At 41.7% G+C, this 19409-nt stretch overlaps 1 protein-coding gene across 1 annotated transcript in view; it reads left to right on the plus strand.

Moving 5' to 3' along the window:
• LOC139155656 (tubulointerstitial nephritis antigen-like) overlaps positions 1 to 19409 on the plus strand; it is a 169971-nt gene that overhangs the window by 36665 nt on the left and 113897 nt on the right. The window contains exon 3 of the mRNA XM_070730880.1: positions 10012 to 10075. Within this exon, the coding sequence (XP_070586981.1) occupies positions 10012 to 10075 (64 nt within the window). The remainder of the gene's footprint in view (positions 1 to 10011; positions 10076 to 19409) is intronic.

A 19409-nucleotide genomic window follows, 5' to 3' on the forward strand; every position in this document is an offset into this window, starting at 1 on the left:
TTAACACTCGAAGGCTATGACCTTCAATCCGGGTGGCACAAGTTTCTGATGGCAGACATAGGTAAAATACCAACATACTTCAGATCACACTACATTCGAAAAACCTTAATTAACACCTGGCACTTTATTAAAAAAAACCATTACCTCTGTATCCCAAAATGGATATCCCCAACAGAAGCAATTATATACCCGAATGCATTAACCCCTGACAAAATTATAACATACGACCAACTGTTAAACGAAAATAATGATCTAATCCCTAAACAAAAGCTCATGGAAAAAGGTATTAAAGTGGATTGGTTACACTACCTACAAATTAAATCAAAATATAATGAAGATAAGAACAAATTAGGCTTTCAAAAAAACAATCTTCTTGACAAGATAATTTTTGGTCCACAAAAAAAAACAAATATCAAACATATACAATATCCTCCTTCAACACGATACTGTAGAAGAAATAGTTAAAGGAACTATGATAGCGTGGTCACAAAATTTTGGGTACACAATTTATTTAAACGAATGGGAAAAAATTTGGACTGTTAACTATAAACTAACGATGGCAACTTCATATAAGGAAAATCATTACAAAATGTTCTACAGATGGCACTTGCCACCTGCGAGACTTGCGAAAATGTATCCAAACCTATCACCACTATGTTGGAAGTGCAGGGAAAAACCAGGTACATACTACCACATCTGGTAGTACATACTACCACTACCAAAAATATTGGTATAAAATCAAAACTATGCTAGAACAAATTACTTCCCAGATCATCCATGCAAAACCCGAACTATTCTTATTAGGAATCATAAGACAAAACTTTAGTAAAGAAAACAGATATATTATAATTCATCTTACTAGAGCCGCAAGGATTTTATATGCACAACTCTAGAAACAAGAAAAAAACCCAACCGTTCTATCACTTTTGATTAAAATAATGGAATGTGCAGAAATGTCCAAGCTAACAATGGAACTGCAAAACAGGGATGAGACAGATTTCTACAAAGCATGGGACAAATGGTACCTCTGGTTAAAAAAAAGAAATTACTTAAAAATTATTCATCAAGAAAAGTATCCAATAAAAACAACTTGAAAAACTAGCAACCTACATCACAAATCATAACATCAAATTGAAACGACAAACTGTAAACATCGATTGACACGAATTTTAAATTACAAAGAAAACAAACCCTTAAACCACTGATACGTATTGGCACTAATAATTACATCAAAAACATATGGATAAAACTTTAGGGAAATTTACACCATCTATGTGCTCAAACCACAGGCCGCAAAGCATGAAAGCCCCAGCTCTAACGCTGGCCTTCTCTTCTTACCACTCCCCTCCAATTTCCTATCCCCCTTCCCCTTATATCTCTTTCCCTTCTTCCCCAACCCCCTACCTTTCTTCTTTTCTCCCTCTCCTACGTGTACTATATAAGTAAATTGTAAATGTTAGAATGTATATTGTATATATCCCTTTTGCTGTTCTGTACCCTGTTTTAATAATAAAAATTTTAAAATAAATAAATAAAAGAAAAGAAAAGAAAAAAGCAAAAAATATTTTTTTAAAATCTCAGATATCTTAGTTAAACATTCAATTCAGCTCAATTAAAATCTAAATCTTTAATTAGATCCTCCTCCATTAAAACAATTTATTCTTTAAAAATTCATTACATTTATTACACACTCTTATAATAAAGTCTAATTTAAAATCAATTTAAAGTCAATTTCCTTTTAAAAATCCACTTAAAAGTTTAAAAACCTCATTTAAATCCTTTACTTTTAATAATATTATTTCATTATTCCAAAATTTTTCCCACCAGAGTAATTTTATATGTCTCAAATATCTTAATTAATCAATAATACGTATGCCACTCAATTATAATTAATTAAATTATAGACAGTGGAGTACCACAGGGCTCTGTCCTGGGTCCTGTACTCTTTAACACCTTCATCAACGACCTGGATGAGGGAATAAAAGGGGAACTAATAAAATTTGCAGATGACACCAAGCTGGCGGGGGTAGCCAACACCCTTGAGGACAGGCTCAGAGTACAAGAAGACCTAGACAGACTTTCACAGTGGGCCCATACCAACAAAATGAGGTTCAACACCAACAAATGCAGAGTCCTCCACCTCGGCAAAAAGAACCCTAGACATACATACAGCCTGGGAGATACCCCACTCAGCAGTAGTGACTGCGAAAGAGATCTTGGAGTCTTGGTGGACAATCAACTAAACATGAGTCAGCAATGTGCAGCAGCAGCCAAAAAAGCCAACTCAATCCTAAGCTGCATCAACAGAGGAATACGCTCCAAGACCAGGGAAGTACTAATACCACTCTACTACGCCCTGGTCAGACCCCACCTGGAGTACTGCATCCAATTCTGGTCACCTCACTACAAAAAAGACATCGAAACTCTGGAGAAGGTGCAAAAAAGAGCAACCAAAATGATTAGGGGACTCGAAACCAAGACTTACGAAGAGAGATTGAGAGAACTGGGCATGGACAGCCTAGAAAAAAGAAGGTCTAGAGGGGACATGATAGCAGTTTACAGATACTTGAGGGGTTGCCACGGTGAGGAGGGGGTCTCTTTATTCCCCAGGGCACCAGAGGGCCGGACGAGGAACAATGGTTGGAAGCTGACCAAGGAGAGATTCAACCTGGAAATAAGGAAGAACTTCCTGACGGTCAGAGCGATCAACCAATGGAACTGCCTGCCAGGGAAGGTGGTGAACTCCCCAACTCTGGACACCTTCAAGAGGAGATTGGACTTCCATTTGGCTGGGGTGCTGTAGGGTTTCCTGCTCAGGCAGGGGGTTGGACTCGATGACCTAACGGTCCCTTTCAACTCTATTAATAAATAAATAAATAATTAAATAAATAAATAAATAAATAAATAAATAAATCAATCAATTAAAAATAATAGTCTTAAATTAGTCCCTCCTCCATCACAACAGATTCTTCCTTGCAATTTCATTAAGCTTTCCATATAATAGAGTCCATTTAAAGTCCAATTAGAATCTAGTTTAAATTAATAGTCCAATTAAAAAATATTAAGTCTATTTATGTCCTTTAGTATAAATCTTCTTCTTTGAAAACCCAGTCAGCCTCTATATTTCCATTTTATGTTCTTGCTCCATACTTGCCCAGATGTGTCCAATATGTCCTTTAGATTGTGTCCAATGTCTCCTCCCAGTTACATAAAAAAAACAATTCTTCCAATTAGCCATGTTCCAAAACAAACCCGTGGACAGTCTTTTTTCAGCAGTATACATAGATATCAAACTGCTTCATCTTTCCAAAAAAAAAAAAAAAGAGCCATCTGGTACTAATTGCATCATAACACTCCTCCTCCTCTGACCTGAGGGTGGCAGTAAAAAATCACAATTAATCATTCTTGGTAGTTGTTATAAAGGGAAGTGACATCATCAAGCAGAAAAAAAAATACTTCAATAAATTTTTTAAAAAATCTCAATTCAAGCTCCAAATCTTTAAATTCCTTCGAAATCCTTCAAAAAAAAAAGAACAATAACTTTGGGCAGTTTGCTATATCTTTAAAGTTTTCTGCTAATCACCCCATAGCCGATCAGCTCCTTCCACATGAATTCCAGACATTTCCGCTTCCATGAAACCGCCGCCGGCACGAGACAAAGCCGGTTCGCCTGGTGGGGCATGCCAGCCCCAAACCAAGCCTCCAGTAGCGTCCCCTACATCACCTCTCCTGCAGGGAGGATTGGGCCCAGTTCAAAAGTTCTGGGACCCTCGGGTGGTGGGGATTCAGGGCTTCCCTCATGAGAGCGAGGGAGCCCCGTGTTGCCACGACCGTTGACCGCACCCCTCTCCTTGCTGACCAATTCTTGTTCTTTCTTGCTCTTTTCTTCATGTTGTGGTCATTGACTGCTAGCCCCTGCAGCAGCCAAATCAGATGTGGAGGCGGGGTAGGAGTCAGGGAAACATCAAGGCAATCTGAGAGCATGTGCAACCACGTACATGCAACCAATGCAATTCCAGTATGCACAGAAACAAAGAAATTGGGGATTTTTGCAAAAAACTCGCTGCCAGAAGGATGTTTGTGCAAGATTTCAGCTGCTGCACATGCGCAGCATCTAAATCTCATTGTGGCGCCTAGAGTGGCAGCTGAGGCCAGGAGCAACAGCAGCAGGCCTGAGCTCTGGCCATCCGGCCTGCTCTCTGCTCTCCCGCGCTGCAGGCATTCCTCAACATATGCGGTGATAGCACCTCAAGCAAGTCATAGCCTTTGGGAGCAGTGATGAGAGAAGCCTGTGGCATGGGAAAGCAGAGAGCAGGCTGTGCGGCCTGAGCTCGGGATCACTTGGCCTGATCTCCATGTCACATGCCATCTCCTTGGCATGGCGAGGGAGAAGCCATCGCGTAACCACCGGAATGAAAGGCAAGGCAGGTGGCGGATGGCAGAACGCTTGGGCAAACAGACTGCTCGTGGTGGGGACACCACTCGCAGCAGAGCAGGCAGCAGAGCAGGCAGCAGAGCAGGCAGCAGAGCAGGTGGTGGGTAGCAAGTGGGCAAATGAGCAGGGTGGGCGGTGGAGTGGTGGTGGTAACTTACCTGATTTTCATTGATTTTCAGCCAGAAATCATGCTTCCTCAGGTGAGATTCGGCTTCTGTGCATGTGCGCCAGGAAGTGCTTATATACCACTTCATAGTCCTCTCTAAGGGGTTTACAGAGTCAGCATTTTAGTCCAACAATCTGGGTCTTCATTTTACCAACATGTGTTCTGGCTGGACATCTGGATAAAATCAAACTTTGATCTCTTTGGATTCATTTCCACCCAACCTTGGTTGAATAATGGTGGTGGATTTAATACAGTTTAACTTTTACAAGCTTCCACCACCCTTTGGATAGGTTAAAAGTCAGGCATTTTTCTGATCCATGTATATTTATAAGGGAGTGGGGTCCTGAAACTATAAGTAATTGTTCAGAGGAAAAAGGGAGTGGGAGAAAATCTCCAGGGGGCATATTTGTGAATACATTGTGTTATCTTGCACATATAAAAACATAATGATCCTTTAACTGCCTGCAAATGGAACAACAAAACACCCCCCCCCCCCCAGGCTTTTATATTTTATGTTTGGTATGTATGTGTTGTATGGTTTTAATTGCTGGGGTTTGATATATGTTTTACTTTTAATATTAGATTTGTTTCACTGTTATATTGTTTCTATTATTGTTGTGAGCCACCCCGGGTCTTCGGAGAGGGGCGGCATACAAATCTAATAAATAATAATATAATAATAATAATTTCCAGGGATCATGTTGCTAGGTTTGTACCATCTGATTTATTGAAAAAAATATGAAGCATAATAATGTTGTGCACTGCCCAAAATCACTTTCCATTGTATCATAAGCATATATAAAATTTGATTAAGGGTAAATAGTTCAGTTAAAGCAATTGCACCTTTCTTTTTGCACTCCTCAAAAGAGCAATTGCAGCTCAGTCCTCTCAACCTCAGTACTCCTCTCTCTTCCTTCTTCTCTCTTCTCTCTTTCCGGTAGTGTATTCTTAAAAATTCAAGCTTGCATGGTTGTAATTCTAAAGGTTTTGGTGCTGCTTCATTTCATCTTTCACCTTTTTCTGAATTTTCCAATCCAGATGTGTGGGATTGCAACCTCTGGAATGTCCAAGGCCTGTGATTGGGTATTCTGGAAGTGATAGCCCAAAGAGGGGTTGGAGGCTACCACCTGCACAAATACTGTTCTTAGGAACAGTGCATTCCACATGCAGGAGGGGAGAGATTCACCACCAAAGGGAGAAGTCTCCAATCTCTAGTTCCCTTCAACGAAAGATCACCAATAAACCAAGTTTTCTGCAAGCCATTGTATCATAAGCATTTGGGACTAACTGTGGTGGCCTCACTCGCATTGTGATATCATTGCAAAAGTCATCCAGATGATGTAATTTGCCTTGTAGCTGATGTCAACAACACAATTCATGCCACTTGTGTCATTGCATGATGCATGCGATGCCATGGGCTTTTCCTCTTTGCACATACCCATGATTTTGGCTAATAATAGACCAGACTTTGCTGCCTCTTCAAAAATTCAGTCTAAATCAGAATGTCCATCTGTGACAATTTTAAAACTTGTGCACTTCAACCCCCAGAATACCCTAGCCAGCATAACTGGCTGAGTGATTTGAGAGGTGATTTGAGAGGTGCACAGCCGGGCGAGCGCACATCCAACCCCCCCCTCACTCACCCTTTTCCAAGGCCACGCAAGGAGCCCCCCCCCCCAATGCCTCCGGCCCCCTCGCGCCCCTGGCTTCTCGCTGCTTCCCCCCACCTGCCCACCCGATCCACCCCTCTTTCTCCTCCTCCACTTCCTGCCTTGGGGCGTGGCTCCTTCTGCAGCGGTGGCTGCAGCACCGCTGACGGCTGTGGCTTCTAGTCCTCCAGATCCGGCCGCTAGCCTCTCCAAGCGCTTTTGGAATGCCTGCCCCATCACTCTTGCAGTCCCTTCACCAAGAGCGCTTTTGTCCCGGCTGTCAGTGAAGGGGCTGCAGGAGAGGCAGAGCAGGCATTCTTCTCACAGCGGAGGCCGACGAAGGTTAGTTTGAATGTTGGGCGTGCGTGCACGCGCGCTCCCCATCCCCCTGCCAGCCTGCCCAGAACATTCAAATTAAGAATTTGATTATGTAGATTGGTCCTTTATGAAACCACAACTAAATAAAATGAACTTTGGAACTAAATTCTTTAATATAATTGACGCAATATACTCAAACCAAACGGCAAAAATTATTTTAAATAATCACCAAACAGAAACGTTTGAAATACAAAGAGGAGTTAGACAGGGCTGTTCTATTTCACCATTGTTATTTATATTAACGTTAGAAACTTTATTAATAAAGGTAAGAACAAATAAAAGTATTAAAGGCTTAGAAATTAAAAAAGAATCCTACAAACTTCAGGCATTTGCCGACGATATAGCCTTTATAATAGAAGATCCCTTAACTTCAACACCAAAACTAATAGAAGTAATAGAAGAATATGGTAGAGTAGCGGGCCTAAAAATTAATAAAAATAAGACTCAATTAATAATCAAAAATATGACAGAACCACAGATGAAACTGCTAGAAAAAAATATCAAAAATGAAGATAACAAAAAAGTAAAATATTTAGGTATTTGGATATCAGCAAAGTCTATGTCTTTGAAAGAAGATAATTATTTGAAGATTTTAAAGCAAATTAAAAAGGACCTAGAAACCTGGAATAATCTCCAATTATTTTTAGGTAGAATATCTACAATAAAGATGAATATTTTACCTAAGGTTTTGTTTTTATTTCAAGTAATCCCAATAAATCCAGGAAAGGTTTTTTTTAAAGAGTTAACGAAAATAACAAAAAAAAATATGGCAAGGAAAAAAAACCAGAATAAAACAATGCGCATTAGAAGACATGAAGGAAAAGGAGGCCTTGCCCTCCCAAATTGGAAGCTATATTATCAAGCAGCTGCCTTATCTTGGATTAAAGACTGGCTCACATTACAAAATAGAAGGTTATTAAATTTGGAAGGCCATGATTTGATGTTAGGTTGGCATGCTTTTATATGGTATGAAAAATATAAAACACATTCGTATTGTAAGAACCACACAATTAGAAAGGCGCTCTTAGAGGTCTGGATTGATATTAAAAAAGATATCCCCGATTGAAGCCATATGCCCCCCAAATTTAATACAAGAACAAAAAATATGGAAATATAGAGACCTATTAGATAATAAGTGGAATTTGAAAACAAAACTGGTGTTGCGGTACATTGGTGGCAATACACACAGATTAAGTCAAGATTCCACAAAGACATAAAAACTTACACATTTAGAAAGGACAATAATATTTTAGGCAAACTATTGACCACAAATCAAGTAAAATTGATAGGGAAAACATATAAATTTTTAATTAATTTTAAAACTATAGGTTGGATCTTAAAAGACAACATGATTAGTTGGTGCAGAAACTTTGGCAAAGAAATAGACGTAGATACATGGGAAAGGGTGTGGACCTATAATTGGAAAATAACTAAGTCAACGTCTTTCAAAGAAAACCAAATTAAAATGTTTTATAGATGGCATTTACCACCCAATAGAATTTCGAAAATGTTTCAAAATAAATCCCCTCTATGTTTGAAATGTAAAACAGAAATAGGTACTTATTACCATACATGGTGGACTTGCCATAAAGCAAAAAAAAAAACCAGAATTTTTTTTGTTAGGAACCTCGATTTATAAATACAAAAAAGACATACACTTTTTAATAGTCCATATATTGATAGCTGCTAGGATTGTTTTCGCACAAAGATGGAAAGAAATGGAGACACCGAAGGAAGATGAAATACTTAAGAAAATCCTGGATTGTGCTGAGCTCGATATGATGACGAGGAGGTTAAATAATCAGGAAGAATCAGAATTTTATAACATATGGCAGATGGTATATATTTGGTGGGATAGAACAAAAAAATTATAAAGCTGTCTTAGTATTGGTAAAATTATATATTTTTTACATATGATTAGATGTGTTTTTATAATAGTGAGTTACTATAGATACTTTATCTTTTTTAGATTGAAATCTAGTATAAATCTCCTTTTTAAATATATATTTTCCTAGACATGTTTTTTTTCATGTCATTCTTTACTTTTTTTATTATTCTTTCTACTTTACTCTTTTTTATAACAGAGTGTAGTTATAGATATTTTTAGATATTCTCTGGTTTGACCAAATAACAAAGTTATCCTTTTTTCTGTATATGAAAACTTCTACTCTGAACGGAGCGATAGTAGCTCCTATTTATGTTTTATGTTATGTTTGTAATGTTTGTCTTTGAAAAATCAATAACAATATTTTATTTTAAAAAATCAATGAAAATATTTTATTTAAAAAACCTAAGAAAAACCTCCGAAGAGAAGAAAGAAAGAGAGAGAAAGAGAGAACAAGAGAGAGAGAGAGAGCAACAGAAGAGCAAGATAGAGAGAAAATGAGAGAGATAGAGAAAGAGGGGGGAGAAAGAGAGATAGTAAGAGAGAGAGAACAAGAGAGAGAAAATGTTTGAGAAAGAAAGCAAGAGAGAGAGAGAAAGAGTGAGAGAGAAAGCAAGAGAGAGAGAGAGAGAAAGAAAACCAGAGAAAGAAAGAGAACAAGAGAGAGAGAGAGAGAGAGCAATAGACAGAGCGAGATAGAAAGGAAAGAGGGAGACCGAAAGGGAGAAAAAGAGAGAGAGAGCAAGAGGGGAGAGAGAGGGAGAGAAAGAGAGAGAAAGCCAGAGAGAAGAGAGGAAGGAAGAGAGAGAGCGAGCAAGAAAGCAAGAGAGAGAGAGGAGAGAGGAAGGAAAAGACTGAGAGAGAGGGAGAAAGTAAAACAGAGCGAGAAGAGTGGAAGGAAGAGAGAGAGAGAGAGAGAGAAATGATAGAAAAAAGGGGGAAAAAAGAGAAATGAGAAAATGATTGAGGCAGTGAATGACAGGAAAGAGAGAGAAACACAGAGAGAAGTGACTCTTGATTTAAAGCATATGGTAAAAGCACTTAAATAATAACAGAAAGAAAACCCCCCAGCCCTCACCTGTTTTTATTAATAGTTATGTTTTTGATTTTGCTGGTTGTTTTAGTTTTAATAGTAATAGATTTTGGTTTTGTTTTATTAATTTCTTTTAATAAAAAACAAGGGATCCATTTATTTATTTATTTATTTATCTATTTATCTATTATTTAACTATAATCTATCTATCTATCTATCTATCTATCTATCTATCTATCTATCTATCTATCTATCTATCTATACTCCTATGCCGCCCAGTCCTAAGGGGACTGCCGCTCAGACACTATACTTTTCTGCCCACACCGAAAAAAAATTAGAGGGAACATTGTCCATAAGTCTTAAATTTGCAAAGGTTGGACACTTCTAGTCTAAATGCTGAGCCATCTTACGATATATAGAGCTATAAAGACTAACCCTCTTTGTTCTATTGTATTTTTCCCCCAGGCTGCATTCACAATAGTGTCAAGTTCCATGCTGGAGCAACTTATCATGATAATTGCAATCTCTGGTAAGTCTTGGGTTTGGAAAGCTCAGTCTGTTTCTCTTTTTTGCTGTCAGACAGGATGCTGCACCTGTTGTGAATACACACTAGTTGCCAAGTGCTGGATTTTGATCAGCGATTGCAGGGATGCTATGATAGCTGTAAGCATGAGGATTGGTTATAACTCACTTTTTCCAATGCTATAGTAACTGTGGATGGCTGTTAAAGAAATGTTACTAAGTCATGGACTAACTGTATTTCCAAAAGAGCCAAAAGAGAGAGAGAGCCAGAATCCCATAACAGAACCAGAAGAAATTTTTCAGCACTTCCTTGAAAAAATAGAAAGGGACTTCTTGGGGTTAAAAATTCAAACACTCTGGATCAGGGCCAGCTCTGGAGGTGGTTGTGGCACCCCATGTTACTGGATGTTCAGAGGAAATGGCAAAGTGATTAGAAAGTCATCACTTAAATCAGGGGTGTTCAGCCCTGGCAACTTTATGATTTGTGGACTTCAACTCCCAGAATTCTGCAGCCAGGATAGAATTCTGGGGGCTGAAGTCCATATGTCTTAAAGTTGCCAAGATTGGACACCTCTAATTGAAATGTTTCTATTCTTAATTTCCTATCATGCCTTGGAGTTATGTGATGCTAATGTCAGGGTTCCAAATAACACCCCCAATGAAAGAAACCCTCCACAGTCTTTATCACTTATATAAGGGGATCCTAGTTTACCTAAATGATATTATCATATTCAGCGAGAACCTTGAAAAGCACATAAAACTCATGCAGTAAGTGCTTAAGAAACTACTAGTGGCCTGACAACTGCATGCTCTGGGGCAGTGTTTCCCAACCTTTTTTGAGCCGCGGCACATTATTCATATTTTCAAAATCCTGGGGAACACTGAACGGGGGCGCGGGGGGGCGCGGGGGGGGGGGGGCTAAATAAAAGTTTGGACAAAAAAAATATCTCTTCCTCCATTTCACTATTTCTCCCTCCCTCTTTCTCTCCCTTCCTTCCCTTCTTTCTCTCTCTCTATCCCTCTTTCTTTCTTTCTTTCTTTCTTTCTTCCTCTCTTTTTTGCTCTCTTTCTCTCTCCCTCCTTCCCTCCCTCTATGTCTTTCTCTCTCCCTTGCTCTCTCTCTGCCTCTCTTGCTATCTCTCTTTCATTCTCTCTCTTTCTGTCTCTCTTGCTATGTCTCTTTCTCTCTCTCTCTCTCTCTCTTGTTATCTCTTTGTCTCTCTCTCTCTCTTGCTATCTCTTTCTCTCTCTCTTGCTATCTCTTTCTTTCTTTTTTTCTCTCTCTCTTGCTATGTCTCTCTTTCTCTCTCACTCTGTCTCCCTCCCTCTTTCCTTTCTATCTCTCCCTCCCTCTTTCCTTTCTATCTCTCCCTCCCTCTTTCCTCCCTCCCTCCCTCTTTCCTTTCTATCTCTTTTCTTTCTATCTCTCCCTCCCTCTTTCCTCCCTCCCTCTTTCCTTTCTATTTCTCCCTCCTTCTTTCCTTTCTATCTTTCTCTCCATCCCTCAGCGGCGGCAAAGAAGAAGGAAGGCAGGCTGCAGAGGGCACCGAGGACAAGAGCGCTCGCTTGCTCCCTCGCCCTCTGACTTCCCTCCCTCGCTGCTGAAGGGACGAGCGTGGGCATGCTGCAAGAAGGGGTTTTTTGCTTTTTTTCCCCCTTCCCCCGCCTCACGGGAGAGAGAGAGAGAGAGAAAGAGCAGCCCCTGTCGGTTCCGAGCGCAGCCAGGGAAAGCGGCCTCGTCAACCAAAAAAGGGTGGGGGTGGCAAAGGCAAAGCCTGGGAGGCAGGGAAGGGAAGAGCGGGAGACCCCCAGACAGAATGGCTGAGGGGAAGGAAAGATGGAAGGAGGGAGGGATTGAGAAGCGAAGCCAGGGAGGGCTGAGAGAAAAGGGGAGCGGCGCCCGAGAGAGAGGGGCGGAGCGTGCATTCCTGAAACGGATGGAGAAAGCCCTCTCTCGCAGTGAAAGCACTCCCAGCCAGGGGGCTGCGAGAGAGGGCTGGGAGCGCTTTCGTCCCGAGGAGCTGAAGCTGCAGCCGCGGCGGCGGCGAGAGAAGTCGCGCCCCAAGGCAGGGGGCGGCGGCGGAGGAGAGGGGGCAGATCGGGCGGGGAGCTTTGCGGCACACCTGCCTGTGTCTCGCGGCACACTAGTGTGCCGCGGCACACCGGTTGGGAAACGCTGCTCTGGGGTATTTAACATGGTAACTTCCCACCTCGCAGTCAAATAGGGAGTTGAAGAGAAGCAACAAACCTTGTTTGTCCAAGGACTTTACTCAACCAAATATCTGTTTAGAGAGACCAGATTCTAACCTTGAGCTTGTTGTGGGTTGATGAGTCAATGTGCAGTTTGAAGCAGCCTTTTCTAATTGGAATCCCTTCCAGAGGTATTGGACTATAACACCCACTCAGTGACTCTGCTGGCCGAAGAATAATGAGAGCTGTAACGTAATACACCTGGCAAGTACTGTGTGTAGAAGGGACAGTCCTCCTAAAATCAGTGTGATGACCAGGAGTTTGAAGGGCTGCAAAACTGCAAATCTGGAAGTTGTGTTTTGAGAATTGCCTGCCAACACTTAAGAATGGGGACTCCAGGTGTTGTAGTTCCATGGTATTTAAAAAAGACAAAATGAAGGCAAGGCACAGCTTGTCTCTTTTTACATTCTTTCCATTCTCCCATTTCTCCATCTCTTGCCCACCCTAGTTTGCACTGCCTTCCTCATCCAAAATGAGCTTAGAGTTTCTATAAAAGGAATGAAGGCCAAGATGCCAATGATTGCCTTAATGGTCTAGAGTGGGGCATTCTTCCAAGTAGGGCATGTGGGTCTGTTTATGGTTGGGAGCAAAGGCAAGAAACTTTGGAATGAAGAGGAATTTGAATTATGTGTATATGCCTGGAGCTCCTGACTACTCTAAGCCACACAGATACACGGAACAGAACTGGGTATATAAGCCTTGAAACCGGAGTTTCATCTGCATCCTTCTCATTCCCACTGAGAATGCCTTTTATACAACCTGCTCAATATAGTTCCTTGAGGAACTAATTTCTGTGTTAAATCAAGGAACAGCCTCGATTCATACCACCATTCAGTTGCGTTTAAAAAAGAAAATCTAAGTGAAAACCAACAGAGGCTGGTGTGAATACAGCACAGACTAAAGTGGTTGAAACGGAAACAATCTTATTTTGTCAACAATAACTTATTTATTAATTTATTATTTATTTATTAAGCTTATATGCTGCCAACTCCTGAAGGACTCTGGGTGGCTTCTAATAAATAGGAACAATGTATAAAACAACATAAAAACATTAATAAGAACCCCATCTGAACATACATACATTCATTCTCACTCAGCAGTTTCAGGCCTGCCAGAAGAACCAGGTCTTCACGGCTTTACAGAAGACCAGTAGAAAAGGTGGGATTATTCTTTCAGAATGAAGGATAAGAAATTCTTTCCTGTTGAATCCGAGGCTGTTCGTGGAAGCAGGTATCAAATTAGGAGAGTTCTCATCTGCAAGACAGAATTGCAGCCACCAACTGGTCAAGCTGGACCTCTCTTGACACAAGAAATACCTTCAGAAAATCTGATTTCCAGCTGGCATTTCCTTAAAGGACTTCCCACCTTGGGATGCTGCCAGAAACCGGCCTCTCTCAGGACCATCCCTCAGAAACATATGAGCTGCTTTTGCTAACCCTAACCATAAAAGGAGAAGCACTTGCTGTCACTAGAGGGTTAGGGGGAGGGAAGCGGGGGAGGGTTTGGATTTTTGGACCAAACAAAAATGCCAAGCATTGCACAAATACTGCTTGTGGCTCCCTGTCAAAGAGGCACAAACTTTTTATTCAGTGTTTCTTAATCTTCTATGAAAGGGAGGGTTGTATTCCACATGGCCAAGGTTGCTATTTAAATACAGCTCCATCCCCCAGATGCCACGGTTGTCACCCCCAATCTGGACCTTGCCAGATGTGTTGGACCATGACTCTCTTTCCCAGCCAGCCATTCAGCAAAGCCAAATTTAGACAGTGCCATTCAAAAGAAGGCAGACGTAGGCGATGATATTTTTATCACATCAGAATTTCCATGCCATTATTCTGCAAAATTCATTTCTGCACCAATAAAGGAGAATATTTGTAGCTTGAAGTGAGAGTTCCTTGGTGCTTTCTGAAGTTGGATGTTTTCTTGCAGACATTTCATTACCCAAACTAGCACTGCTTTTGGTAGCACTAAGGCTGTTACCTAGTTGGGTAATGACATGTCTTGTAAGAAAACAATCAAGCTCAGAGGCACCAAGGACCAGGATTGAAATGCTACTGGTTTGGCTAAATTTGTGAAGGCAAAGATCTATTAAAGGTTTTAATGTTTCTGAAGTAGACCCAGAGACAGGGCTAGGTGAAAGACGGTGTAGGGCCGCTGAGTCCTAATGAAAGCAATGCCTTCAAAAGGGACAGAGAGCAAGGCAAGCCAGTGGGGTCACTCACGAACGCGAATCCTAGAAAGTAGAAACTGGACACATTCTCTCTCTGGGTGAAGTGACATGGTGTAGAGCCATGCGCTTCTATTTATTTGGGAACATAAGGAAATGGGGTATAATCACATATACATGTCAAAATGATGCATAGCTTCAAACGTATCTTTGAGTTCCTTCTTTTCCCACACATATCAAGGAACGATCTAGGAAGGATCTTCTAGGAACTTTCTAAAAAGCAGATGTTTATTCGCACCTAGTTTCTTTTGAAGGTTTCTTCTGGCTAATCCCTCTTAATTGCCCTTGATAGCTTCCAGGCAATGAAACTTCCCCCCTTTGATCTTATAATGTCCTGTCCTGAGTTGTAAAGCTTTTGAGATGTTTATTCTGAGCCCCTTTTCCCAGGGATGCCCTAGTCCTGGGTTTATGAATCAGGGTCACACAGAGTATATATATATTTCTATGCTAGAATTCCAGATTAATAAAAATCCTATCCTTAACATAGTTTGATATACTGCAACATCTCCTACTTTTTTATTTGAATGCAAGCACCTTATGTCGGTGCTCTGTTCTTATTATATCCATCGGATCCTCACAAAACAGTCCTAGGGGGGGTTTAAGAGGCTGAGTAGATTCATACAATACATCGTGAACAAAGGCAGAACGACACATAGAAAACAAGGAAGGAATACATTGGATAAAACAACATAACAATATAGCAGCTGAAATGATACCTATCACATACATAAAAATTACCCTTAACCAAGAGCCATCAGGAAGCCATGACCATAGAGCATTCCACCAATTGGGTAATATGTCTGTGCCCATGTTGTCCAACAATTGTTTCATCCCTTTAATCTGTTCTTCAATGGTGGCAGAGTTATCAGTGAGATTGAAACAACACATGTTCTTAACTGCCTGACAGCCTCGATGGTGCAGTAACAATAAAAAGTCAATGGCAGCCCTGTTATCTAATATCGCATGTCTCAGGTCAGATTGCTCTTCATTTAAACCAGTCAAGGCGATGGAGGTTCTGTTAATATCTTTTGCCAAGGTACAAGCAAGCTTTCCTATCAAACGCTGATTGTACGCTGCCAAAGCGGGCACTCCTACAAGTGAGGCAGTTAAAGAAATATATTCAGCTTTGTTCAATAAGACAATGCTATCATCACAGGTGTTATCCAAGGGAATAACAGTTCTGCGTTGCCGATAATGGTGAGACAAAAGTACATCTTGCTTGGAGGGGAGAACAGGAACTAGGCGGGTCAGGCTACATACGGTTTCAGATAGGTTTGCTGGAATATAGTTGAAGGTCCTGTCACCACATGTAAAAAACCATCCTGTGGGAAGCAGAACATGACCATAGGCAAATGATACATTTTGAATGGTTGAGCAATTGCGCTTCCACATGGCAGGTGACAATTTCAAGCAGCGTGGGTGGGATTGATGGGTGGAACAGTTAACAATACGGGCACATGCCACATCTGCTCCTATGGCAACGTGAGGGGTATATAATGACATTGCTCCAGAAGGGAGACGATATGACTTGGGACCCCATTCATAATACCGGGCATAATGTAGTTCCTGGGCAGTTAAAAACATTGACAAAGAGGAATCATTAAGGAGCACAGGAAGGGGGGTGCATACAGGAATCAGACAATGCCCAAGAACCATATGCATATCAACAGTTTGCGACAAACAAAATGTAGACAATTTGGAAATATTTGCCAGACGTAGCCAAATATTATACTCCATCCGTTCTTGCAGGTCCATAGAACGTCTGGGGCGGGTGTAAGTGGGAGCACGGGAACAGGTAGGAAAAGCAATAATAAAAAATATGCACAAAAAACACAATAGAAAAATAAAAATGTGTAGAAAAAATGGCGTACATGACACCGGTCCATTTAATTTATCCCATAGAGTGAAATGGGAGGCGCGTTTGTGAATGCGCAAAACAGGGCATCCTCGTGGAGGAAAGTGTCCTGGAGGGTCAGGAAAAACTTCATCATAAGGTGGAGGCTGATGCAGTCCGGATTCCTGGAGGGGCGTGGGAACAGCTTCTGTAGGTGAGGTGGACATCATTGATCAAGGATACAGCACTCAGAGAGGTCAGGGAGGGATTGCTTCTTTTCCTTAGTTTTGGGCAAAAAGGGACGCACGTGCCGGCCAGGGACCCAAAGAACACGACCTTCCAATTGTACAGCAGCGTATCCTCGGCCCCAGGTGATGAGATCTGCGGGGCCTCTCCAGGTCAGATCTAGAAGTAACCTGTAATAAACGGGGGGCCGGGGGGGCAAGGATTCATGCGTGGCAAAATGTCGCTGTGCAGCAGTAGAGAGAGCGGAGGGCCCAGTTAAGTTTAGAAAATTAAGAGTAAAAAGTACTCTGTTTAATTGGTTTTGCAAGGACGGGAGGCCCGGAGGGATTTTCTCCATTTTTAATTTTTCTAGCACCCGTTTAACGGTTAAATTTCCCCTTTCCACCAAAGCCTGCCCCCTACAGTTAAAGGCTATGCCAAACTTATGCTTGATGCTCCAAGTATTACAAAATTGTGCAAAAGCTGAGCTTTTATAGGCGGGTCCATTATCCGTTTTGAGTTCTTTAGGGCGTCCCATCGTTGCAAAGGTGCGAATACAATGGTTGATAACATGTTTCGTGGTCTCGCCTCTTTGTGGGGAGGCCATAATAAAGCCAGAATAAGTATCAACAGAAACATGTAAATATTTCCAGGGCGCAAAAGGTTGGAATTGTGTAACATCCATTTGCCAAATTTGTGAAGCCTCAAGACCACGCGGGTTGACCCCCATGGGAATGGAGTTAGCATGCTGACTGCATGTGGGGCACTGCTGAACAATGGCCGAGGCTTCAGATTTTGAGATACTAAATTGTTTGGCGAGAGCTTTGGCATTTTGGTGAAAATAGGAGTGGCTCTCCCAAGGGGTTGGGGAGGACAGAGAAAAAACAGCAGGTGACCGTGCCGCCTTATCGGCAGTGTCATTTCCCTCGGTTAGCATTCCTGGGAAAGGCTGATGACTGCGTACGTGAGCAACAAAAAAGGGGGCAGTCCTAGCCATAACTAGCTGCTGGAGAGTCAAAAACAGAGCCAATAAGGAGCTGTCAACTGCTGGGGACAGATAAGCATCAAAAATATTAAGAATAATCTGGGAAACATACAAGGAGTCTACAATAAGATTAAAAGGTATATCAGGTAATTTCTGAAAGGCTAGGATGGAAGCAGCCAATTCTGCGCATTGAGAAAGAGCAGAATTTGTTAAAAGGATGGGTGAGGCATATCAGCGGCAAGTAAGATATCCATGTGGTACAAAAGAACATTCGCATGAAAGAGGCGAAAGGGCTCTAGCAATGAATGCACCACATACTGACACATAGTAGGGCTGTTTAACATGCCTTGTGGCAAAACCTTCTACTGATGGTGAGAAGTAAGATAACTATTGTTGAAAACAGACAACAAATGGTCTTGGAGTTGCAAAGGAACAGAGAGGGGGGAAAAACATCTTTCAAATCAACTACAGCCAGTTTAAAATTTTGAGGAAGAAGATTGGGGTTGGAAGAAGATTATAGATTGTGGTAAGATTTTTAAAAACAGTCTGACGATAAGCAGAGGTAAGACCATATTCAGAGATTGCTTGTTTCAAGTTTTTAAGAACTGAGAAAGCAATAGGTTCATAGACCAGGACAGCGCCCGTGAAATCAACAGGGAATTGAGAAAGGGTCTCAAGATCATCTGGAGAAAGGGATGGGTCAGCGTGGGTGGAGGCCAGCCCCCACACAACCGCGCTGCCATAAGAAAGATCTGAGCAAAGAGGAGAGGAAAAGTAAGCAGAAGCAGAAGTAGGGTGTGCCTGGGAGGGCGCAGGTGGCATGGGAGGGGGAGGTAAAGGTATGGGAGCAGGGAAATTCTGAGGAGGTATAGGCACGGGGTCTTGGGGGGGTATAGGTTGAGGAGGAAAGGGGTCGGTAGGGGAGGGGGGACAAGGCAGAGGTGGTGCCGAAGGCTCGGCAGGATGAGCGATAGAGAGGTCAGAGGGAGAGAAAGAATCAGAGTTATGAAAACGAAGGGCTGCAAGAACAGCCTTCCAAGTTAAAAGAATTGGCACAGGAGCCCAAGGCTCCTGGTGGAGATAAGTACCTATCTTAATCCAAACGGCAGGCTTTATTGAGCCGTGAGGAGGATAAGAGGGACAATGTTTCCAGACATAAGTTAAGAGTTGGCGTAACTCACGTTTAGTAGGGAAAAGAAAATTTTTTCTTAATTTAGATTCAAAAGCTCTGAGAATTTGCCCAAGTTCCTTTACATGAAGGTCCCTTTCCCTTGACAAAATCACTCCCATACTTACGAAAATCGTCCGTTCCTTTCCTGACGAACGACGAAATGCGCAGATAAGCGATGAGAGTCTCAGGCACGTGACGATCGCATCGGCACGCCGAGGTAACAGGATAAACCTGCCCGTATTTCTCCACCACTTGTAGGGCCGCTGAGTCCTAATGAAAGCAATGCCTTCAAAAGGGACAGAGAGCAAGGCAAGCCAGTGGGGTCACTCACGAACGCGAATCCTAGAAAGTAGAAACTGGACACATTCTCTCTCTGGGTGAAGTGACATGGTGTAGAGCCATGCGCTTCTATTTATTTGGGAACATAAGGAAATGGGGTATAATCACATATACATGTCAAAATGATGCATAGCTTCAAACGTATCTTTGAGTTCCTTCTTTTCCCACACATATCAAGGAACAATCTAGGAAGGATCTTCTAGGAACTTTCTAAAAAGCAGATGTTTATTCGCACCTAGTTTCTTTTGAAGGTTTCTTCTGGCTAATCCCTCTTAATTGCCCTTGATAGCTTCCAGGCAATGAAACTTCC

The sequence above is a fragment of the Erythrolamprus reginae genome, unplaced genomic scaffold, assembly GCF_031021105.1.
Source record: "Erythrolamprus reginae isolate rEryReg1 unplaced genomic scaffold, rEryReg1.hap1 H_4, whole genome shotgun sequence".
NCBI lineage: Eukaryota > Metazoa > Chordata > Lepidosauria > Squamata > Dipsadidae > Erythrolamprus > Erythrolamprus reginae.